We start from the raw sequence: 25,718 nt of genomic DNA on the forward strand, positions 1-25,718 counted from the left end.
TTATAAGGGCGACATCACGTCCCACGTGATGTTAAAAAATGATATAGTTCAGATCATCAAATATTTATACATATATATTTGGATACCAGGGGGAACTCGTATGATGTGTTCCATAGCGGCTAATTATGTGATCTAATTGGATTGAAAAACAGAGCACCCGAGTTCCATACTTCAACAAGTATTTACCTAACATATTAAAAAACACAAAAAAAAAACTAGCAGTGTGCACCGGCCACTTTTTGTGTTTTGGTTTTGGATCTGGATCTTTCTTTGTGTTTTGGATCTGAATTGGTTTTGCCAAAACCACCCTTCAGGGTTTTGGATCTGTATTTTTTGGGAAAAAGCATAAAAACAGCTAAAATAACAGAATTTTTTTTTTTGTTCCTACGCTATTAACCTCAATAACATTAATTTCCACTCATTTCCAGTCTACTCTGAACACCTCACAATATTGTTTTTAGGAAAAAGGTTGCACCGAGGTAGCTGGATGACTATGCTAAGTGACACACGTGGGCGGCACAAACACGTGGCCCATCTAGGAGTGGAACTGCAGTGGATGGCCGTTTCAAAAACTAGGCCCCAAAGAGTACATAATGCAAAGAAAAAAAAAGGTGCAAGATGGAATTGTCTTAGGGCCCTCCCACCCACGCTTATGTTGTATAAACAGGACATGCACACTTCAACAAACCAATCATTTCAGTGCCAGGGTCTGCCACACGACTGTGGCTGATATGATTGGTTCGTTTGGGCCCCCACAAAACAGTCTGGCAATTAATCTGTCCCTGCACAAACTGGCTCTACGGAGGCAAGATGTCGTCCTCATCGACTGATTCCTCACCCACTTCAGTGTTGTGTACATCCTCATCCTCAGAGTATTACTTCGTCCCCGCTGGAATCCACCACCACAGGTCCCTCTGTACTTTCTGGAGGCTGGTCTCCCTAGAAGAACTGATAATTCATTTTGATGAACATCATCTTCTCCACATTTTGTGGAAGTAACCTCCTACGCCTTTCGCTGACAAGGTTCCCGGCTGCACTAAAAACTCTTTCGGAGTACACACTGGAGGGGGGGGCAACTTAGGTAAAATAGAGCCAGTTTGTACAGGGGCCTCCAAATTGCCTCTTTTTCCAGCCAGTACAGATACGGACTGTCTGACATGCCTACTTAGATGCTGTCACCGATGTAATCCTCCACCATTCTTTCAATGGTGACAGCATCATATGCAGTGACAGACATGTCAGAAATTGTTGGCAGGTCCTTCAGTCCAGACCAGATGTCCAAACTTGTTCCTGCCTGCCCTGCATCACCGCCAGCGGGTTGGTTAGGATATCTAAGTTGTTTCCTGGCAGCACCAGTTGAGGGAGAAAATGAAGATGGAGCTTTTGCCGTGTCAAGTTCTGCTTCAGCTAACAGTGTTTTCACCAGCAGGTCTTTGCACCTCTACAGGCTTGTGTCCGCCGGAAAGAGAGAGACCATGTAGGCTTTAAAACCTAGGATCAAGCACAGTGGCCAAAATGTAGTGGTGTGATTTCAACAGATGGACCACCCTCGAATCCTGGCAAAGCAAATGAAGGGCTTCATCAACAAGTCCCACATACCGAGCGGAATCGCTCCATCTTAGCTTCTTCTTCACTTTCTCCAGCTGATTCTGCAAATGCCTGATGAGAGAAATGACCTGACTCAAGCTGGCAGTGTCTGAACTGACTTCACGTGTGGTAAGTTTGAAGGGCTGGAGAACCTTGCACAACACGGAAATCATTCTCCACTGCCCTTGAGTCAGGTGCATACCCCCTCCTTTGCCTATATCATAGGTGGAGTGGATGTATAGGCTTGAATGGCCTTTTGCTGCTCCTCCATCATCTGAAGTATATAGAGGGTTGAGTTCCACTGCGTTACAACCTCTTGCTCCAGGTGAGGGCAGGGCAGGTTCAAGAGTGTTTGCTGGTGCTCCAGTCTTCGGCATGCAGCTGCTGAATGGCAAAAGTGGCCCGAAATTTTTCGGTCCATCCAAAGCGTCTCCTGCACGCCCCTGTTGTTTTTCAAAAAATTCTGCACCACCAAATTTATTGTGTGAGCTAAACATGGGACGTGCTGGAATTTCCACAGATGTAATGCCCGCATAATATTGGTGGCGTTGTCAGATATCACAAATCCCTAGGAGAGTCTAAGTGGGGTAAGACATTAGGTGATGATTTCCCTCAGTTTCTCTTAAGAGGTTGTCGGCGGTGTGCCTCTTATTGAAACTGGTGATACACAGCGTAGCCTGCCTTGGAATGAGCTGGCATTTCTGAGATGCTGCTACACAAGACGCTGCTGTTGTTGCTGCGTAAGGCGATACATCTACCCAGTGGGCTGTCAGTCATATAGTCCTTAGTCTGCCCTGTTCCACTTGTCCACGTCTGTGGTTAAGTGGACATTGTGTACAACCGCATTTTTTAGGACGCTGAGGACACTTTTTCTGACATCTGTGTACATTCTCGGTATTGCCTGCCTAGTGAAGTGGAATCTAGTCGGCAGTGGCAGCAGTAAGCGTAGCAATGCAGGATACTTCGGAGGAATCCCGGATAGGAGAGGAGTCAGTCATGCCAGTGACAAGGCCTGCAGGACTACTTCCGATCCTGATTGAGGATGAAATTGACGAGGAGGGAGTTGTTGGTGTAGCCTGCAGGCGCTTGGATACAACAGGACAAATGGATTTAGGTGTCCCTGGACTGCTTATGGTCTTAGCCACAGTTTTTGAACTAAACAGCAACTTTTTATGAACGCGCTGCAGGTGACTTATAAGGAGGCTCTTCCTAGGTGGTAAACGTCCTTCCCCCTACTTATTACACCTTTACATAATCTACATATGGCAAGATAGTTGTACGGATTTGGATATATGTATTTACAGACCGAAGAGGTGGATGTTTTTGTTCTTCTGACCAGGCATGACGATGGGCTTTTTCATCCCACGGACAATAACTATCTCCCCCGGTGCCTGATTTAAGCAAACCACATCACCATCACAATCCTCCTCGTCAACTTCCTCCTCAGCGCCAGCTACACCAATATCCTCATCCTGTTCTACTTCAACAGTGACATCTTCAATATGAATATCAGCAACTGGACTGTGGGTGCTCCTTGCAGCACTTGCAGAGGGCATGCAAATGGTAGAAGGAGCCACCTCTTCCCGTCCAGTGTTAAGAAGGTCAGGCATCGAAACTGTCACCACACTTGGACTCTCCTTGGAGATTTGTGATATCTTCTTAGGGAATCAGTATGAAATACCGCCGGCTTCCTGATTGTATACCCTTCTTAGAAGTTCTTTACTGTGCTTTTGCCAGCTTAACTCTCTTCATTTTTCTAGCGGGAGGAGGAGGGCTTCCATAGTCATGTGAAGCTGAACCACTAGTCATGAACAGAGGCCATGACTTTTGCCGTTCCTTGCCACTCTGTGTCGTAAATGGCATACTGGCTAGGGCCCCCTTTTCTATGAAGTTTACGTTTCTCCTCGGACGATTTAAATTTAATTTTATGGGATCATTTTTTACTGAACTTTGGCTTTTTGGATTTTGCATGCTCTCTAGTATGACATTGGACATCGGCCTTGGCAGACGACGTTGATGGAATTTCATCGTCTATGTCATGACTAGTGGCAGCAGCTTCAGCACTAGGAGGAAGTGGTTCTTGATCTTTCCCTATTTTATCCTCTCACTACCCTCTCTAGGACTGGAGTGAAGATGGCGGGGTGGGAGGCGCGAAATGTGCAAAGTCCAGGTCTCGCGAGAATCCGACACCAGGTTGATAACGTTTTGCCTAGTTCCGGGAACCGAGCCTGGCGGGAAAACCCGAGCCGGATTCCGACCCGCTCACGGGTCGGAGGCGGCTCCATAGTGCGCATGCGCGAGACCCGAATAACGACGGCCAAGCCGTCGCTATGGGTCTCACACTAAAGGGGGCGTGCTGTCTATGGTTCCCATGGGAACGCCTACCATCTGGGGCCGGCCCCACTGACATCACTAGTGACTCCAGGGCCTTGCAGCAGACGACACCCTACCACAAGGGTCTCGTACCAAGCCCAATGGTTGCGATGGTCTTGACCATCGCGACTATCATTTTGGCCGCTCTCTATAGCTGTGGGTGGTAACCCACAGCTATGCGAGCGGCCAGGAGGCCGCTCCAAAAAGTAAGAGCGACAGCCCTGATTCAGAGCGTCCGACTCTGAATCAGGGCCTCTGTCCTCTGTTCGGATCGGGGGGGGCTCGGATTTCGAAAATCCGAACCCGCTCATCCCTAAAAAAAAACCCACATAAACAAATAAATATTTATAAATGACAATTACTGAAAATACTAAAAAGAGAGTACATAAAAACTCTATAGCTTCTACAGTTCCTAATACATTTACAGTTGCGTAATCATCATATTATAGCTGTTTTTTTCTTATCATGAAATTCTGCATATGATACCATGAAAGAATAGGACATATGAAAACATCACAGCTGCATTTATACTTTGGGACTATTCCTATATTTTGAATCTTCTGAGCGCATATGCTAAGGTATGGCCCAATTTCACAGCCTGTGGATGCAGCATTACATTACTTGAACTGTGTTTATAGCTTGTAAACGTGTAATTGCATTTTTCTTTTATTTTGCAGAAAATACGGAAAACTGGGCAAAATCCAAGTAATTATTTATTAGCTTCTCCAGACCGAATCAAAAGTTCCACAAAGCAAAGCCGTACCCCGAGAAGTGGCAAAAAAAGTTCCACCCCCAGAACTCCCAGGCGTCGCCGGATGGTGGAGGAAGCCAGCCCAAACACGCGGGTCACCCCAAAGTCCAGCAAGAGGGGATCTCTCTGTACCAGAAGGACAAGCTGGGAATGGAGAAGCTTCTCTAACTTAGTGGGAAAAGAGGGAGTAACCCTGAGGAGGTCTGTGAGAGCGGCTTCTCTGAACAGCCCATACTCCTCACCTGCCACTCTCAACAGGAGAAGGTACATGATGCATCTAATGTGTATTCAAATGGAAGAATGATATCCTGTGCTCACTATGGGGCCTATTCATCATCACTTAATTGTCACAAAAGCAGGTGAAAAAACAAATTTTCACCTGCAATTGTGACAAGTATTCGGGCCATTCATTAAGAAGGTGAAGCAGGAGATAGCACAGATATCTCCTACTTACCTTCTGTTTGCGGAAGAATTCATCAAGCTCCGAAAATATAATATTTTCGGAGCTTGACTGCGGGGGCATTCGCCATCTTCAGGACCGGGTTGCGAGAAGGGATCCTTTTCGGATCCCTCCGCCCCTGTCCGGCTCCTTCCGCCGGGTGTCGGGCCTCTTGTGCGCATGCGTGACCTGTAGGTCACGCATGCGCACCGCCGTCACTGCTCCAACAGAAACAGTGAAAAGATTCATTGCTCCGAAAAGGAGCAGTAAAGCTGCTCGCGGGGGCAACTGATTTCACATCAGCTGCCACCGCACCGGAGCAATGCTGAATTGCTACGGTGGCCGCGGCGAATTAGAATGTTAATTATCGGGGTCCGACTGTGGCAATCGGTATGATTCAGAGCCGGCCGCATGGGCGGCGGTTCAACTCCCAGCAGCGGCAGCCCGATGGAGGAGGAAATCCCGATCGTCCCCAGGTAAGTATAAACTAACCTAATTTTACCCCCTAACCCTCCCTTAGGGGTGCCTAACCCTAACCTCCCCCCCGTACCTAACCCTAATCCCCCCCTTCCCCGCCGCCTAAACCTAAGTCCCACGGGGGGTGCCTAACCCTCCCTCCCCCTAGCCTAACCTCCTGGGTGGGTGCCTAACCCTAAGTTCCCCCGGGAGCCCTATACCTAAAACCCTACCCAAAGCTGTCCGCGCCCGGCGCCCCTTCGATCGGGATGCCGGGCGCCGGTCTCCTGGAGTCTGTAAAATGACAGGCATCTAGATTTTAGACGCCTGTCTTTTAACCCTCGGCGGGATTTAGTAGTCTAGAAGCAGGCGGTCGGCATTCCGTCCGCCGGCTTCATTAACGAAAAGTATACCGTAACTGTGTACTTGAACAAGCCATGCAATGGGTGCAAATACATAAAAAAAAATTGTATGCAGGGAAAATACTGGCTGCTTTTGCACGTATGCTGGACAGTTTTTTTTTTTTTTTTTACTTTATTTTTATACTGCAATTTAGATATCTATTTCAGACTCACCATTCCCAAACCTAAATCTCTGCGCTTTTTAATCTGCCCCGCCTGCAGTGCAACATGGTTTTATCCAGGTGCTCAGTTACTTGTCATTCCCAAATATGATCAGGCCCAGAGTTCCGATACGAGTGACCAGCGCCATGCCACGTATCAAGTACCGTTATGCTTACTCTGCGACTTTATAACTATTCCTTTACAACATAAGTACTAATGTAGTGTGCATGGTACTCTGTAAGCGACTTTTTATGTGGCTATAATGCAAATAAGATGCAAAATTCAGGAAAATGTATGAATCGTATAAGCTGTCCTAAGCATCTTGTGCCATATGCACAGAAACGCTAGGTGAATGCGGACACATCTGTACATTCTTACCTCGTGTTTATGTAGAGTCATTGAATAGAGCCACAAACAAATGAATCTGTCCAATTTTGTAAGAAAGCCAGCAGATTGCAGCAGTAACTCATAGCTCGCTACTAAATAAAGACACTATATAGCTAAGTATTGTAGAAAAATATGTAAATAATCGTCGTTATGTGTTTGTTTTGTAGAAGAGAATTTGTGACATTCATTCTTGTTCTAGTGATTTTTTTTTTTCCTTATCACTTTTTATTTTTGCAGGCAATTTGACAGAGACCTAGAAACTGTCTCCACAGGAATCCGGCAGCTAAAACGCCTCTCTAGGGTATTTGACAATGCCATCTTACAGGAAGAAAGGTAAAGTGGATATATTTGCCTGATTTGCCCATTTGAGTCTATCTCTGACTAAAGCATAAATCTGGAAATCAGAAAGGCATTATTTGGGACTGTGTGAGAGACGTCCACTTAAGCCAGTACCTCCTTTACCCTCTTCCATCCCCAGAGAGAATACATTATGTAACACTTGGAGGACTGCTTTTAAAGGGCAGCTTTGTTAAAGGACAAATAAAACCTGTCAAATCCGTTGCAGAAAATATACAAAGGTTTCAGGAGCTCATTATACCTGAGATACTGTTGTGATTCTGTCAGTAACCCTATTGGTGGTCTCTGCAGGAAACCTCTTCCCTTTTTTTTTTTTATTATATACAATGTCAAAAATTTTGAGTTCTGTAATAGTACCGAGACTTTTACTTATATATTTAATATTCGATTCATTTACATTTCAAATGTAGCAGTCCTTCAAGCTCCTTCACATATGTGATGGGGGACACTGGGTAAAATTACAGTTTAGACCAGTCTTAAATAACGCGCATTATAAGTACAATGTGTTATGACCGCGTACCTGTAGCATAGGTTAAAGCATGACCGATCATGCTGTGCTGAAATTTTAGGTTTTAGATCAGAACACATTGCACATAAGCCAGCTGTTTATGCACTTTTCATCCTGACAAAATATACTCTCTCTGTATCTGCAGTATATGATAAATAACTTGTTCCGGTACAGTATCGGAATGCACTAAAACTATAAAACATTTACTTAACTGATATAGCTTTACGCTAAAAATCAGTGGTTGAAGTGGCGGTATGGAAAATGCCAATGAATAGAATGTAATTGTTTTACAACCAAAGCAGTAGGAAGCTGCGGTAAGGCATATCCCCATATACCAGCCCGCTTTGACCACTGGTAGAACCTATGTGATATTTGAGCTCCTGTATATAAAGAAAATAAAAGCTGAACCCTGCTGACATTTATTGTTGTTCCATCTATTATCAGCGACATGACAGTTTCTCTCATTGATAACTGAAGATGGTAATCACCAGGTAAAGTTCCCGAATTCTCCCAGTGTGTTCTATAAACCTGTGCATGGGCTGGATTTATATACTAACCCACAGAAATGTTTTATTCCTGCTTTAAAGACACTTACATTTAACTCCTCAAGCACTTGTGAATTTTCTCACTTCCAACTTTATTAATTTTTTTTTATGTATTGTAATTATGAAAATTGGTGATACAATGCATTGATGAAATAATGAGTATGAGGCTGTTTTCTCCTATAATATCTGCTTTGTTTCATTGCATCATGAAAATTGCATGAAAAGTAACAATATGGCACAAGTTCCTGAGAGATATCAACCAATCTGACCCCATTTCTCAAAGTATTCTCCTTGTTACGTATTGGGCCGCAAAGTTTTGCATGTTTCGCCAGCGGACTTTGGCGTTAAGTACTTCCTTCCTGCTCTGCCATGAATGAATGATCATGTCCTTGCTCTATTCATTCAAAGCGCAAATTTACAAATACATCGCAGAATGGCGAAACTGAAAGATTGTCCGCAGAGCTCTGCATGTCTGAGATATGGCCTGTACTACCACCGTTTTGTTCAGCCCTTCCCTCCTTTCAAAGTACTCTGTCAAAAGTTGTAAAAACCTGAGGCAGTATTTACTGACACTTAGATGTACAACTCCTTTAAATAAGCTCTGTAATATGAATACAATCAAAGTATTATTCAAGTCTTAAAATTTATATTGAGGCTACAGTCCAGATATGGCTGTGTGCAAGAAGGAATACATTATGTACAAAGTATAGTGCTGTCCCACAAGGAAAAGCTGGAGATTAATGGGTTAAGGAGTCTATTTACTAAGCAGTGTTAGGAGAAGAAAAGTGATAAGGTGCCAGCCAATCCGCTCCCAACTGTCATCTCACAGGCTGTGTTTGAAAAATGATAGTTGGGAGCTGATTGGCTGGCACCTTATCACTTTTCACTTCTCCTAACACTGCTTAGTAAATAGACCCCTAAGTTTGTTACAGATTCGGCCAAACCAGCTACTCATGATTTTGGGGTAGATGTACTAAGTTTTGGAGAGGGATAAAGTACAAATCAATCATCTCCTAACTGTCACATTACAGGCTGTGTTTGAAAAATGACAGAAGCTAATTGGTTGGTACTTTATTTCTCTACAATGCTTAAAAGCCCCCATACATCAGCAATCGGCAAACTACAATTGAACAATTTGAAGATTTATTGCCCGATATTAGGATTTCCCAATCTAGCAATTTGTGCCCATACATTACAGATCATTTTCAGTTATTGCAGATCGATTGCAGCAAACACAGATCTGCCAATCTTGAAAGGCCCTTCCTTTTACTGGTAACGGTGTGCAAATCTGCTGATCATGTCCATACACTAGCAATCTTCCATCCCAATCCATCTGTGAAATCTAACATGTTGGACAATCTGACTTAACAATTCGAATCAATTTTTGGTTACAATCTGCGATCTGTGAAGCCCATGCATCGCAGATTTTTATACACAATCATCTGCAAATTGCAGAATTGCCAAAATCGATTGCTGATGTATGGGGGCTCTAATAAAGCTGGGCATCCACTATACAATTTTCTGTCAGATATCTGTCCAATCTCGCTGGTTGGAATGAAAACCTGGTAATGTATGGGAGCAAATGACAATCGATCATATTGTTTTAAACACTGAAAAAAAGACAAAAAAAATTGTTCAAATTGGTTAAATTTGTGCGTTTTAACCAATTTGTCTGAACAACCATTTTTGGCTATTTTTCAGTGTTTGTGAGCAAATGGATGATTGTCATTTGCTCCAATACATTTACCAGGTTTTCATTCCAACCAGCCAAATTGGACAGATATCTGACAGAAAATTGTATAGTGGATGCCCAGTTAAGGCACACATCCACTAGTCGATTAAATTGAATGATAACGTTATTGTTCGATAATCATTTGCAGATTGTTTAAAACATTTCTAAAACGACCAGCAATGCGCGCTCCCGCTAGTCGTTTAGACATCTATCATCGTACAAATATGTTGTACAACCTGATGATATCGTCAGGTTCAACATGTTTGCAGATGATTGATGTGCCTTCACTGAATGACTGCTCGTTCAGTGAAGGCTCATCACAGACAGACAAACGACTGCATGATTACAATGTCGTAATCGTGCAGTCTTTTGCCTGTCATCTAGTGGATGTGTGCCTTTAGTACATCTACCAATATGCGATTGTTCAGCTGGGTCCCCTGTGGCGTCATTGGGCTTACCCGCCTTTATGGAAAGATGGAAAGGATACGCCAGAGCTATCTGTAGTTCTCTAATAATCAAAATTGGGTACATATCAGTAAGACAACCTCATGTTTGTTACGCCATAAGTGCTGTGATATTGCAGTGTTTATGGCTAACATTATTGCTGAGGAACCAGTATGATTTACTGCCGGCGGTTCAAATCCCGACAGCGGAAGCCCGGCAGGGTTGAAGATCCCGAACATAAAAAGGTAAGTATTAACTAACCCTATTCTACCCCCTAACCATCCTTTAGGGGTGCCTAACCCTAATCTCCCCCGCCCCCAAGTGCCTGACCCTAACCCCCCTTTCCCTGCAGCCTAACCCTAAGTCTCCTGGGGTGGTGCCTAACCCTAACCTCCGGGAGGGATGCCTAACCCGAAGTGTCCCCCCCCCCCCCCCCCCGGGAGCCCCTAATGTAACCCTCCCCCCACAGCTGTCCGCACACGGCTTACCTTCGATCGGTCTGCCGGGTGTCGGGCTCATGGCGTAGGTCTAATGACAGGCGTCGGGATTCGTCGCCTGTCATTACTGCCTTGCCGGGATCTGACAGTCGGGAAGCCGGCGGTCAGGATTACGTCCATCGGCTTCCTGACTGCTTCCCGTTGCTGATCCCCCAGTAGGTTCTGTATCCCTCTCCCCTTTCCAATACCATAGATTTGTTTCCCTTTCTGTCAGACAATATAGGAGCTATGCTGTTAACCCGTTACACTAAGCAGTTCAGCTAAATGACTATTTTGTGCATTAGAATGGGCTTTGAAGCTCAGATTTTCGCCAAGGCTTCTTTACTTGAAGTGTTGAATTATAGCATATGCACATTCTTGTGAAGGAACATTTTTACTTTCATTTGTCTAATGTCATGAACTTGAGGTTGGTACACTCCGTTCCTATATCCTTAATGTTAAAATTTCATTTTGATTAGTAATAGTAGGCCCTTCCTTAAACCAATCACTGTACTACGTGTTCTAAGGACTACAGAATACTATAGCTTACACAAACTGTGGACGCCATGGTGTCAAATATCTTAAGTTCCATCATAGAATTTAGGTTTGCTGGCTATGAAAAAACAATAGTGTGCATTTGCTTCACTGACATTGTAGCTTTCTTCCATCTGTTGTGGTAATTTGGTAATTGTACCATTGCTACCTATGGAGGATACTTCATTTACTTCCACATATGGAACAACATATCAAAACCTACTCTTAGTAAACAGCCACTAAACCTACATTTTAAGTTGATCTAATATTATATAAATATGTATTTTCGTACATTCAGTGTCTAACATATTGTTACTGTGTATAGTCTTTTATCTAGCACTGAGAATGTTTTGTACAATCATTCATAAGGCAAAGTTTTTAGTGGCTAAATAAACCGATTTGTATATACTACTTGGTTTGTAAAAGGTATTTTATTATAGTAGTAAATAGAAGACATGCTCAGAGTAGTAGCTCTAAACGGTGGCAGACAGGCCATAGAAATTGCATTGACACAGGATATGGTGACAGAACAGGAGACACTAACTGATCAGCACTGGGTCCTCTGTGTAAGGTTAAGCTCTTTATAATGGTATACTGATACATTTTTCTATGTGTGTATGTATGTATATATATATATATATATATATATATATAATATATATTATACACACATGTACCATTTTATATTTGACTTTAATCTTACCTGTACTGGCACAATAGTCAACTGTTTCCACAATTATACAAGTAGTTTGGCTGCTTCAAAACCAAACTGTAACGGATGTTTTTACAAGGTTGTTCCAACAGACAAATGTGGAATCCCTCCACCTGGCATGTGTAGTATCCATACAATGTATAAAGTCAAGTTAGGTTGCACTTCCAGGATAATTATGAGCTTCTGTGAACTCTTGTCCAACCAATGTTGTTCACCATACAGTATATATTAAACTGGTGGATTGAATCACTCTGCTGTGGGATCTAGGCATCCTTCATCTATGTATAGTGTAATTTTGAAGAAAAAAAAAAAATCGTGACTTGAGGTTTGCTTAGACCATAAAGTCAACCCCATACTCCCCTTTGTCATACTACTGTCTTGGAAAACATACAGGAGACTCCTAAATTTGGGGAGCCCCATGGACTCTAGGTCACCCTCTCACATCCCTGCCACTTTCAAGAGGTATGACCAGGACTGGAAGTGCTTTGATGCAATTCTCAGAAAATCCCATCACTTGGCCCTGCCCCCTCTTCATTATCTTGAGTTTCATAGCATTAGTGTCTGGGGGCTCACCTAATGATGCTAAGCACCATGCACCGCACTATGATAACTCGCAGACATTAGTTTAATAAGGCAAAACTTGAATACTTGCCAACCTATAAACAAAATTATGGTAAATTAGTATTATGAGCCAAAGTTTTTCAATTTAGTATATAAAAAAAGGGGGGGAGCTGCATAGGGAAACCAGGATACATTGGAACTCCTAGTCTAATATATAATCTGTGTACTCCAGGGTTGTATTGCAGTAAAGCTTTAGAGATGATATTTTTTTAAAAAGGGGCAAAGAGTGACTTTGTTCAACTTTCCAACCTATTCTGGTCACATCAAAATAATTATAACATTTTGCCGAAGTATGTGATTAGTTTTAAAAGTTTTGGCATTTTGTAGTAGCTCAAATGATTTCTATATTTTACTAAACATACAATACTTTTTTATTGCATTTCGGAATAAATATATTTTAACTTTATGGGTATATTTAATAGTAGAATACTATATAACACAATATAGGCCAAAATACAATATAAACACTACCCCTTATGTAATTGTCTAGTTTTCCTGTATATACAACAGATATAATTCTATAAAGCTGGGTACGCACTATACAATTCTCAGGCCATCCTATCAGATGTTGGGTCGTTGGCCCAAGAATGGTTTAGTGTGTACACGGCACCAGGGATCGACAAGCGGTCAATAACCTGTCGGATCTGCCACTGACATAGTTGTGCTGCATACGCTATGTCTTTCCAATCAGAAAGGCATCGATCGGAATTTGTAGTGTGTACAGATATCGCTCCAATCCTTCAAATTATCGAGGTGACGTTATTTATATGAAGTCTGCGTGACTCAATTATTGTGTACGGTGTACACTTCACATCTTATGTTATCGGGATCGTTTTGGTCATCGGAATTTGTTTAGTCATTGGCAAATCTGTCAGGTGTGTACCTAGCTTTACTGTTTTCCTGTATTTCACAGAGTGGCATAAGGCAGAGGTTCCCAAATGCGATCCTCAAGGCTCCCCAACAGTTCAGGTTTTTGAGAGCACAATTGGTTAAATCAAATTGAGGTACTAATTAAATCATCTGTTCTCAACCATGGATTTCTCTAAAACCTGAACTGTTGGGGAGGCTTGAGGACTGCGTTTGGGAACCTCTGGCATAAGGTGCCATAAGCTTGATCAAATTTCATGTGACATTGTTTCTGCTTTATAGAGAACATGTCAGCTGAGGGAAAATTGCATTTTTGTATTGTGCTTTGTGCACTCTAAGTGTGTGCTCTTATGTACATAATAGAGCACAGGTTCTCAAACTCTGTCCTCTGGACCCCACACAGTGCACATTTTCCAGGTCTCCTCACAATCACAAGTGAAATAATTGGCTCCACCTGTGGATCTTTTAAAATGTGTCAGTGAATAATGAATATACCTATGCACCTGCTGGGTGACCTGGAAAATGTGATCTGTTTGGGGTCCTGAGGACCGAGTTTGAGAACCACTGTAATAGAGCATAAACAACAATACCCACTGTGTGCTAGGCTCAGTACAGAGAACCTGTCATCTGTGGAATATCAGCATAGCGGCCTTACTGCATGCATCATATCTGCGTTTTATACTGGCATTGAGCACAAGCTAAAATGACTATTTTACCACATATGATGATCCAGTACCATAAAAAAGTGCTCTTAATGGACCCCTAAGATAACAGTCATTAACAAACAAAGCAGCATTAAATAGGGTGCTGCCTTACTGCTGAATACCTTCCATACTTTGTTCTACCCTAAAAGTTATTTTAATACTGTTTTTTTATTCCATTTATTTTTAACGTTCTTTTATTTCATCCATGAAATGGAATATGTTGACCTTGTTTTAGGTCACTAAAAGAAATGTGTGTGTATGCTTTTACAAGCCTGTGTAAAAAAAAATGTTTGTTTTGTGTTCTGTTCTCAGAAAAGAAGCTATTTTGAATTATCACAATTTAATGGCTAACAACCTGCGCTGTGCCCGTCGTTCTCGGGTTTCTTGGAGAAGTACCAGGCGACTTCAACATACTCTCGAAGGCTGGACTGAGATGGCTTTAACCAGTATTGGGAATATAGGTGCACGATGACCTTATGCTATATGTAACCAGCAATGTGATGCAACATATATATATATATATATATATATATATATATAATATGTATAAATATAACTGTTACTAACAACAGCACTGTTTGAAAGCTTGTGTGTCTTTTCAGTTACATCAAAGGTGCATTTGAGCTGGATATAATCGGGTAACAAATTACATTCAACTCTTGCTACCTTTTTACTTTCTAGGTTGAGTCTCCCATATTCAAATATTCCAAAATACGGAATATTCCGAAATACAGAATATTTTTAGCATGACTGAGATAGTGAAACCTTTGCAGTTTGATGTACACAAACTTTGTTTAAGGCACAAAATTATTAAACCTATTCTATAAAATTACCTTCAGGCTGTGTGTATAAGGTGTATTTGAAAATATAAATGCATTCTGTGTTTAGATTTGGTCCCATTCCCAAGATATTTCTTTATGGTATGATTCCAAAATACGGAATATTCCGATATCCGAAATAGCCATGGTCTCAAGAATTTTGAATATGGGAGATTCAACCTGTGCTATATTTTTGATTTAGAGTTATTGGTTGAAAAATAGATATGAGAATGTAAGCAGCCCTTTTATACACTAGGCAAATTTAACTTTATCGATTCAATGGTGCCCTATAGCCCTATGCAATTTTGAATAGAATTAATGTAAAATATTTAAAAAAAAACACCTTTCTTGTCTGGAGTACACTGTACACTCCTTTGTAACTCATCCCCTATATTGTACTGTATATGTTTTCAGTGTTAGGGCTGGCTTATCCATAATCTAAGAGCAAGCAGTGCTGAAGGGGATACAAGGTAAGAATAATGCATATATGGCTGCAATTATAGTGTGGAGACCAAGCTTCTATTATAGCCATAAAAAATAACAGAATTCCCACACCTAGTGAATTATCCAATATGCAAATAAAAATGAGGTTGAAGTACCTTTTCATCACAATAAAGATGACCCCAAATTGTACTTGTTCCTGCAATGATGATTCTATCAAATGCTCTGCATTTGCTTAGATAAAGGTTTGGACAAAAAAGCAAGGGAGCTTTGATTATAGCCATATTCATGACCTAGTTATACCATACACCTGTCTACCTATTTTTTTTTTATTATTATTATTTTTAAACACTTGTAATGAAGGAAATAATTTGCACCTTGTTGTTCTCTCTTCTATTATCAGTTTTTTTTATATGTAATCTTTTGTATGTTTATAACTAAAATATATTGTATATAATAAAATTGTACTTTTATTTTTTTCCCCTGGAATAAGCTTTTAAGTTTATTTTCTGAAGACAATACATTATAAGGGTAGATGTACTAAGCCTTGGAGAGAGAGAACGTGCCAACCAATCAGCTCCCAGCTGTCCTTTTTCAAACACAGCCTGTAAAGTGACAGGAGCTGATTGGTGGGTACTTTATCTCCATCCACTTTCTCTCTCCAATGCTTAGTACATCTACCCCATTTTCCTTATTCTTTGCAAGAAAGCAATTAGATGTTTTGATGAAATTATTCTGTTTAATGTGTGCCAGCTGGACAATACACTCTGAACTGAAAAGGGTTAAAAACACCCCAGGGAGGGGGTTGAGGGGGTGCCTGTAAAAGCGGGCATAAATATGTGGCTCAACCCTAGCTTATTGGTCATTTTTGCATGAGGCTATCGAAGGATACAGATGACCAGAATTCGTCACTGGGAAGGCCTCATCCCAAAACCATTTAAATCAATGTGGTTTGTTTCTCCAATTTATTATTTTATTTTATGCAAATTGTAAGTAACTGTGTGATTCTTTAACATTATTATATTCTTTATAACTTTTTGTACATAAGCTTTGAAGATATTCTTGAATTAAACATTCATTCTAGTTCTGGATCTGTGTTTTTATGACCCAAGGCCTCATATGGCTCATGTTTCCTATTTTTCAAAGTATTGACAATTGTGTATGCAGGTGAGAAGTCACGGGCGGCGATTCTCGGATTGGCGTATCTTGAGGGTCCGTGACACTGACCACAGGCTACAAAATCTCCAGTTGCATATATGACTGTCACAATGCCCGTGAAGGAGGGCGGTCTAAATATAGGGGTATATGTACTAAGCCTTGGAGAGAGAGATAAAGTACCAACCAATCAGCTCCTGTCATTTTGCGTTTGAAAAATTACAGTATGGAGTTGATTGCTTGGTACCTTATCTCTTTCCAAGGATTAGTACTTCTACCCCATAGTGATGAGTCCTGCGTTATCATAGTATTGTCTTCACCGAGATGGACCCCTACAAATAAGGATTGAATATTGGCACAATTTACAGATAATGGCAAATACCAAGTTTGTAAATAATACTGTATTTATTAGCACCTGAAAGTGGCCAGGCATGAGCAATAGATCACACGATAAAAAATGGCAATTCACGCGGACATAATGAATAATACGCTGAATGACCAAGTATTGTGGAAAGTTCTCACTGCTGTTGGTTTGGTCTTGATATTTGAAGCTGGCTGGAAGTTTGGAGACACTTGCCCCAGCTTTAGACAGACTCAGGCCCTGATTCAGAGCCGGACGCTATGACAGAGCGCTCGCTCTGAATCAGGGCCGGCCTTCTTATTTTTTAGAGCGGCCTCCTGGCCGCTTGCATAGCTATGGGTGACCACCCACAGCTATAGCGAGCGGCCAGGAAGATGGTCGCGATGGTCAAGACCATCGCGACCATCGGGCTTGCGACGAGACCCTTGTGGTAGGGTCTTGTTGCCGCAAACCCCAGAGAGATTTCGGCTCTAACAAAGCCGAAATCTTTCCCACTGACATCACTCGTGATGTCAGTGGGCCCGCCCCCAAACGGAGGCGTTCACATGGGAACGCCTCCGTTTGGGCAGCCACTCCCCCGGCCCGCCCACCAAAGGGGGCGTGCTGTCACTCAACATCGACAGCACGCCCCCTTTGGTACGAGACCCGGAGCGACTGTTTGCCCGTCGCTAACCGAGTCTCGTGCATGCGCACGACGGAGCTGGCTCCGTCGTGCGCATGCGCACTGGGCCACCATCGATCCACTTGCGAGCGGGTCTGAATCAGGCACTCAGTTCAGATACCTTTTAACATACTCAGTGTTGATAATGATGGTAGATAGAAATAGTAATCCCTGTTATAGCTTCTTTGATCCAGACCACAGCCGTCCCAACACTTCGTCACCAAGTATTAAAACTTTCCAGAATATCAAACCCTCCAGGAAAAACGAGCTGTGTGATTTTGTATTGTATTATTTCCTATAACCAGACTGGTGTTGGACAAAAATGAATTTGTATAATGGATTATCCTACAACTATCCAGAGTAGGACCATATTAGATATAACCTATTTGCACTCCCTTGTAAGTACATCCGCATATAGGGCCTCATTCAGAGATGTATGTCAGTATCCCTAATTCACTCATATTACCTGATTACTCATTATCAGCATGCCTGTATACTCCGTTTGTCATATCCATGTGTGCAGTTATCGACCACACCGACAGATCACCACAGGAGCTTGAACATCACAAAAACTTGATACTTTAATAACTGTGTGGCAGACTCCACTGAAGGATGGACAGCTGTGCAAAATGTTCATCAGACCGTGGAGCCTATGTATCAAGCTGATTTTTACATAAAATTATGCAGAAACTACAGTTTCTGCATAATTTTATGTATTGTTACTATGTACTACAGGTTGAGTCATCCATATCCAAAATGCTTGGGACCAGAGGTATTTTGGATAACGGAATATTCCCTATTTTGGAATATTTACATATCATTATGAAATATCTTGGGAATGAGGCCCCAATATACACACAGAATGCATTTATGTGTTATATACACCTTATACACACAGCCTGCAGGTAATTTTATACAATATTTTCAATAATTTTGTGGCTCAATCAAAGTTTGTGTACAGAAATGAAATACATTTGTTTCATATACACCTTGTACACAGCCTGAAGGTAATTTTCTACAATATTTTTAATAATTGTGCTTTAGACAAAGTTTGTGTACATTGAACCATCAAAACTCAAAGGTTTCATCTCAGTCATGCCAAAATTATTCTGTATTTCGGAATATTTGGATATGGGAGACTCAACCTGTAATAGCACAATGCAGGAGATTTTACACTCAGGGAAAGTGCTAATTAGCACTGCAGATCGCAGTCTCTTTTATTGTTAATGTGGACTACGATCTGACCCCTATGTACTAAATTCCAAAAAGCAAAGCTTTTCGGAGTTTAGCCCGGGTAGTTTACACACCATCTTCAGATAGTGTAAACTACTGTAAGCCTATGGGGGCTCCAGGGTCAGAAAAGAGCTCTTTTGATCTCTCCCTGCAGCCACTGACTGGCTCTGGAAGCTGACATTGCACATGTGAAAGACTTCTCCTAATTGCTGGGGATATGACTGGAGGGACAGCAGTTACCGTGACCGATGTCCCCCTGAGTTCCCCTTGGTGCATAGCGGAGATATTTTAATTAATAATGAAAATATCCTCTGAGAGTTGGAGACATAATCGTGGCAGTACCGTGATTATTAGTACATAGACTCCCAAATCACAAACCCAGACAATTTGTCACTGTTGTCTTTTTTTGTTTTGGGGTTTTTTTTTTTCAACATTTTATGAGATTTCTTTTCATCATGGTCTAAAGTATATTCAGAAACACGATTGCAATCTGTTTCTAATGGGAGGAAAACTGATGACACAATGCAGGTGACGTGACGCTGGGTTTGTTAGTAAGACTATAAAATGCAAATACATGCTCTAAAAGTATGTCATGGTATACATTGCTAGAAATGTTTTTTGCTGCATTTTATAGTGATACTGGTACTACTGTGTCACTAATATGTCATCAAAGTATTTTTTGCATTGAGCATTGTGGTAGGCAAACATTCAGTTTTGCTGCTACAATTTTAAAGCATAATCTCAAGCGGTACTTCCCCCTTTAAGTGTCTGTCTCCCATAATTATCTCTTCCTGCAATAAAATTGAGAAATCAGTTACTGTATTTGGTGTAAAACACTTGAGCATTCCACGATTTGTGGACTGTGCCAAATTACTCATAGGGGTATTTTTTACTGAAATGCGGCTTTATAGAAGTGAAGGTGTTGCCCATAGCAACCAATCGGATTCTAGCTATTCTCTTCTAGAAGGTGGTAGATAAATGATAAGTAGAATCTGATTGGTTGCTATGTTCAACACCTCCACCTCTAAAAATTCACACTTTAGTAAATATACCCCATAGTTTTCCCAAATTGCTACCTCCCATATTTATAAAGTAATCTCTTGATGGAAGATATAATTAACAATATGAGGAAATGTTAATCAGTCCCTCAAAGACCGTCCCAGCAGTACACCCTTATTAATGTTTTTGGTTTTTTTAGGAGTTGAATAGATCTTGAAAATAACCAACGTTTTGCGCAATTTATTTTATTTGTTTAAAAACAAACTGACATCAAAAAAGTATACAGCCTGTAAAAAGTGTACATTTTTATCTTAGAAATACATACTCAATTTTACATCTTGATCCATATTTTACAAGGCATCCATAAGAATATAAAACATTTGTCACCAGAAATAATTTTTTATTTTTTTTAACACACATTTTGTTATTTTTAAAACTAGACGTATAATTAAAACTTTAGACCCAGAAATCAGTCTCTCTTTTTTTTTTCCCCCCACTGGAATTCACAGACCAAGTGAACATCTTATTTGTCACAAATATAGAAAAATAAAATACTTGTTTAAGTGGAGTCATGAGTCTGCAGAGGAATATGATCTGTGCTCGGGTAATTTAACCCCTATACATCAGTTCACATCATTCATATAGTCACCTGGTATCAAAGTGCTAAGCATAACAAAATATATGTTGTATAAAAATGTAGTCTCTCATTTTCTATGAGATTAGATTAACTGTTTGCTCAGACAATAATCTAAAGGAGTCTGTGCAAGCTTGCTGCCTGGTTATGATGTACAGTACCAGTCAAAAGTTTGGACACCCCTTCTCATTCAATGGTTTTTGTTTATTTAAATTATTTTCAACATAGTTTTGATGTCTTCAGTAGTAATCTATGAAAGAACACATATGGAATTATGTTGTAAGCAAATAACTGTTAAATATAAAACATTTTGATTTGTTTTAGATTCCTCAAAGTAGCCCCCCTTTTGCTTTGAATGACAGCTTTGCACACTCTTGGCATTCTCTCAATCAGCTTCATGAGGTAGTCTCTTGGAATGGTTTTGAATTAACAGGTGTGTCTTGTCAAGAGTCAATCTGTGGAATTACTTGCCTTCTTATAGGGGCATTCAATATGGAGCGATAAATCCGTTTTTTGCGTTAATATCGCACCTATGACGTCATTATCGCAGGTTTTTGTTTTACACTGTATTCAATTTCAAAGACTCTTCGCAGGTTCGAAAAGTCTTTGAAAAAAAAACGGGGATAACTTTTCACCACTGAATAGGTGGTGAAAAAAAGTGCAGAATTGGGGTTTAGGGGTGCAGGCTTAAAAAAAATAGCCTGCACCCCTGGGAATGACATTTTAAAAATAACTGTGTCAAAAAAAAAAAAAAAAAATAGGGACACCCCAAAAAATTAATTTAAAAATTGGGGTGAAAAAAAAATGGGAACAAATTGTTTAACAATAGGGAAATAGGTTCAGGGCTATTCTGCAAATATGCGGCAGGTGTATTCTAGAATAGATTAATAGCGGCAGGTGCACAGTTGCAGAACTTTAAAAAAATTACTTTGGGGACATAAAAATATGCTAGTACCCATTTTCATGTACCCCAAATTTGATGGGACCACTTAAAAAAATGAAAAAAAAAAACCTAAGTGCTGTTCTGCATCACTTCTTTAATGTCGGGAAAAAAACACCTGCCGCAGCTATTTAAATCCCCGACTTTCATTTGCAGGCTAAAAACGGGGGTACCCATAGTGATCCCCCATGTTTTTACAGCTTTAGGGGGGTCCTACAATTTTTTTAAGGAAAATTTCGTAATTTAACGCAAATCCCACTTTGCAGGCTCCCGTTTTCGTAGGTTTCATATTGAATATGGGGATAAGCGGGCGCGCGCCCGATACTTTATCCCAGGCAATAGCTCCGATATGAATCGTAAACTCCGACAGCGAAGTTTACGTTTCATATTGAATACCCCTCTTAATGTGTTTGAGACCATAAGTTGTATTGTGCAGAGGTAGGGTTAGTACACAGTGGACACCACTATTTGACTACTGTTGTAATCCATATTATGGCACCAGCCACTCAACTCAGAGAAAGAGAAACGACAGTCCATCATTACTTTAAGACATGAAGGTCAGTCGATTCGGAAAATTTCAAGAACTTTGAATGTATCCTCAAGTGAAGTTGCAAAAACCATCAAACGCTATGATGAAACTGGCTCTCATGAGCACCGCCCCAGGAAAGGAAGACCAAGAGTTACCTCTGCTGCAGAGGATAAATTCATTAGAGTTACCAGCCTAAGAAACCGCAATTTAACAGCACCTCAGATTAGAGACCACATAAAGTCTTTACAGAGTTCAAGTAGCAGACAAATCTCAGCATTAACTGTTCAGAGGAGACTGCGTGAATCAGGCCTTCATGGTCATATTGCTGCGAAGAAGCCACTACTGAGGATGAACAACAACAAGAAGAAGAAGAGAATTGTTTGGGCCAAGAAACACAAGGAATGGACATTAGACCAGTGGAAATCTGTACTTTAATCTGATGGAGGAGGTGTGATGGTGTGGGGGTGCTTTGCTGGTGACACTGTTGGTGATTTATTCAAAATTCAAGGCACACTTAACCAGCATGGCTACCACAGCATTCTGCAGCGCTATGCCATCCCATCTGGTTTGTGCTTACTGGGACCATCATTTGTTTTTCAACAAGACAATTACCCCAAACACACCTCCAGGCTATGTAAGGGCTACTTGACCAAGAAGGAAAGTGATGGAATGCTGCGTCAGATGACCTGGCCTCCACAATCACCCGACCTAAACCATTGAGCTGGTTTGGGATAAGTTGGACCGCAGAGTGAAGGAAAAGCAGCCAACAAGTACTCAGCACTTCTGGGAACTCATTCAAGACTGTTGGGAAACTATTCCAGGAGACTACCTCATGAAGCTGACTGAGAGAATGCCAAGAGTGTGCAAAGCTGTCATCCAAGCAAAAGGGGGCTAGTTTGAGGAATCTACAATATAAAACAGATTTTAATTTAACACTTGTTTGTTTACAACATAATTTCATATACGTTCTTTCATAGTTTTGATGTCTTCAGTATTAATCTACTATGTTGAAAATAATTTAAATAAATAAAAACCATTGAATGAGAAGGTGTGTCCAAACTTTTGACTGGTACTATATTTACACCATGACAGATAATTTTACATTATCCATAATAAGCATTGATTAATTATATTGTAACACTACTATAGTATCACAGGACTAATAATTAGAGATGAGCAGTTCGCTTTTGACCCTGTACTTTTTGCCAAATTAGCACAAGTTTGATTTTTTTCTATAGGCCATTCAAAAAAAACGTGGGAACTGGATAGCCAAAAAGATGTCATTTTTGACATCCAAACATACAGTAAATCCGAACTGCTCATCTCTACTGAAAAAATGAATGCCTCCCAACTAGTAAAATTAGCCCTGACTTCCCCTGTGACTCTTAGCCCAGCATCCTAATGCTACAGGTTTCCATATTTGCAGAACATGAAGACTTTTTTCCCCAAGTGACATGTCAGTATATCAATAAAGTTGGTTGTACAGTTTGCACAGCTCGTCCAGCCCACGGAATGTTATATTTCTTTGAGAATGGGTCAGCTTTCCTCTCTCTATTCACTCATCCCCATAAACTAGTGCAGGCTACAGGAATAAGCTTTAGTGGGAGATTTATCGAACCTTTTAGAGGTGTTACACAGAGTAGCCAATCAGATTCCAGCTATCATTTATCTAGTGCAGGGGTTTCCAACCACAGTCCTCAAGGCACACTAACAGTCCAGGTTTTAAGGATAGCCATAGTTGAGCACAGGTGACTTAATTAGTACCTCAGTTATTTTGATTTAACCATCTGTGCTTAGGCATGGATATCACTAAATCCAGGACTGTTAGTGTGCCTTGAGGACCGAGGTTGGGAATCACTGATCTAGTACTTTCTATAAATGAAAGACTGGTTGTTATTGCCAACACCACTTTAGAATTTGTGATTAATCTCCCCTGTAGAAGATGTATCAAACCTAAAGAGAATAGGGGGGGGGGACATTGCCCATAGCCAACAATCATATTATAGATACCATTTTATAGAGTGTACTAGATAGTTAGAAACTGATTGGTTGCTATGAGAAGCTTATCCACGTATCCTCTTTACACGGTTTAATACATCTCGCCTTATTAGTCTCTAAGCAGAGATCTAATAATTCTAAACAAAAAAAATTAATTCTTGTTGGCATGTTAGGGCAAAGAGAAGGACTGTCTCCACACACCGATCTTGTTCGGTGGACATTGAGCAATAAATGGAATTTCACAAATACCCATCTGCCCCAAATTTAAGTAAAGAAAAAAAAAAATATATATATATATATATATATATATATATAAATAATTATTTTTTTAAAGTGTCTCTTTATTTATCATTGTATTGCTTTCACTACTTTCAGATAGTGTTAGCTTTGTATTCACATAGAAAATCTAAGCAGCACATTCATTCCACATTCCAGACTCATGAGACCCCCACAGCAGAACAAAGAATAGTAATATATAAATCTTGATGCCAATCAACTGGAAATATTGAAAACATGCCACACAGTAAAACAAGGATACTTTGGTCAAGCATTACGATATATTTTTCCAATACCAAACACTTAGGCGAACATATCGTCAACACTGTAGATTGAAGCGGCTGTCTTCTTAAGATCACTTTGCTTATGAGATGCCATATGGGTAATATTATCACAGATTATTCGTCCACATACAGAATAAAAAACGTTTTCAAAGATCCTCTTATAACACAAAAGTCTTGTTAGGAAGCTTAGTTACCATCAGGAGAATCTCTCACTAAGGGGCATATCCAATTACCCGCGGGACCTTTCCCGCGAGTAATTGGGGCTTGAAAGTCCCGCGGCGCGGGGTTAAGCTAATCAATAAAATAGCTTTTTCCCCACGCCGTTAACTCCTCTGTCGCACGCGGGAACACACTGTTTCCGCGAGCAACGCGGAAACAGTGTGTTATAGCATCTAGCGCGAGGCCGATTAGGACGGCTTCACGCAGATTTTACCTCACACCTACATGAGGTGCGAGGTAAAGGCCGACAGCGGGGACTCGCGCGCGGGATCTCGGGGACACCCGCGCGTGCAATCCCCGCTAATTGAATTACGTCAAGCGCGATAATTAGCCGCTAATTGAATATGCCCTAAGGGTTATATTTACTAAAGTGAGAGTTTTTAGAAGTGGAGATGTTACCCATAGCAACTGATCAGATTCTAATTAACACGTAACTAGCACCTTCTAGAAGATAATAGCTAGAATCTGTTTGGTTGCTATGGTCCCTATGGGGCTGAGAAAAATCAGCGAGTCCAGAGGTACCGTAAGTGCAGCACATAGTTGCACCATGAGCCGATTTTTGGCCAATAGGATTGAACCCTAAGACAATTATATGTTAAGTGCAATGTGTTCCAGGCTACTGTAGTTAAGGTCACGTCATTAAAGCAGAACAGATGGCATAAATACCCAGATCAGTTTATACATACTATTTCAAAATCTAGATATTCTCAAGTTACATAGAATTGTTTATCATTTTATTAATGTAACTGATCTGTCGAATCTCTCTTTGCTGCAACTTAACTGGAGGAGACAGATTCACCAGGTATTGTATGAGTCTCAATAGACAAACTTGTTTTTGACATACAGTTTTATAAAGGAGGTATAATATGCCCCCTTCATATACCTTTGACTTGAATAGGGAATAGGAATAGGAAAAATAAATAGATTATAAATGTATTTGTAAAGGAGGAGACCATGGGGTATATTTACTAAAGGATTCAATTTTAAATCGATCTAAATCAATGTTGTGTTTCTGGGACTAAATCTCACATTTAATAAAAAATTTTGTATATTTACATAGTAGTAAATACTGTATGTGATTAACCCTCAGAAACACAACATCGATTTAAAATTA

At 40.7% G+C, this 25,718-nt stretch overlaps 1 protein-coding gene across 4 annotated transcripts in view; it reads left to right on the forward strand.

Annotated features, from left to right (window-relative positions):
- The window catches only part of PIMREG (PICALM interacting mitotic regulator), an 88,737-nt gene extending 72,374 nt beyond the window's left edge, over positions 1-16,363 (forward strand). For 3 of the 4 annotated variants that reach the window (XM_088449458.1, XM_088449459.1, XM_088449461.1), the window contains exons 3-5: positions 4,638-4,975; positions 6,794-6,889; positions 14,369-16,363. In XM_088449458.1, the coding sequence (XP_088305584.1) occupies positions 4,638-4,975; positions 6,794-6,889; positions 14,369-14,528 (594 nt within the window). In that variant the 3' untranslated portion in view covers positions 14,529-16,363. Of the gene's footprint in view, positions 1-4,637; positions 4,976-6,793; positions 6,890-7,865; positions 7,913-14,368 lie in introns of all 4 variants that reach the window. The other variant, XM_088449460.1, reaches the window with a different exon arrangement.
- The last annotated feature ends 9,355 nt before the right edge of the window (positions 16,364-25,718 follow it).

Source organism: Taudactylus pleione, unplaced genomic scaffold (genome assembly GCF_031769625.1).
Source record: "Taudactylus pleione unplaced genomic scaffold, aTauple2 ptg000485l, whole genome shotgun sequence".
NCBI lineage: Eukaryota > Metazoa > Chordata > Amphibia > Anura > Myobatrachidae > Taudactylus > Taudactylus pleione.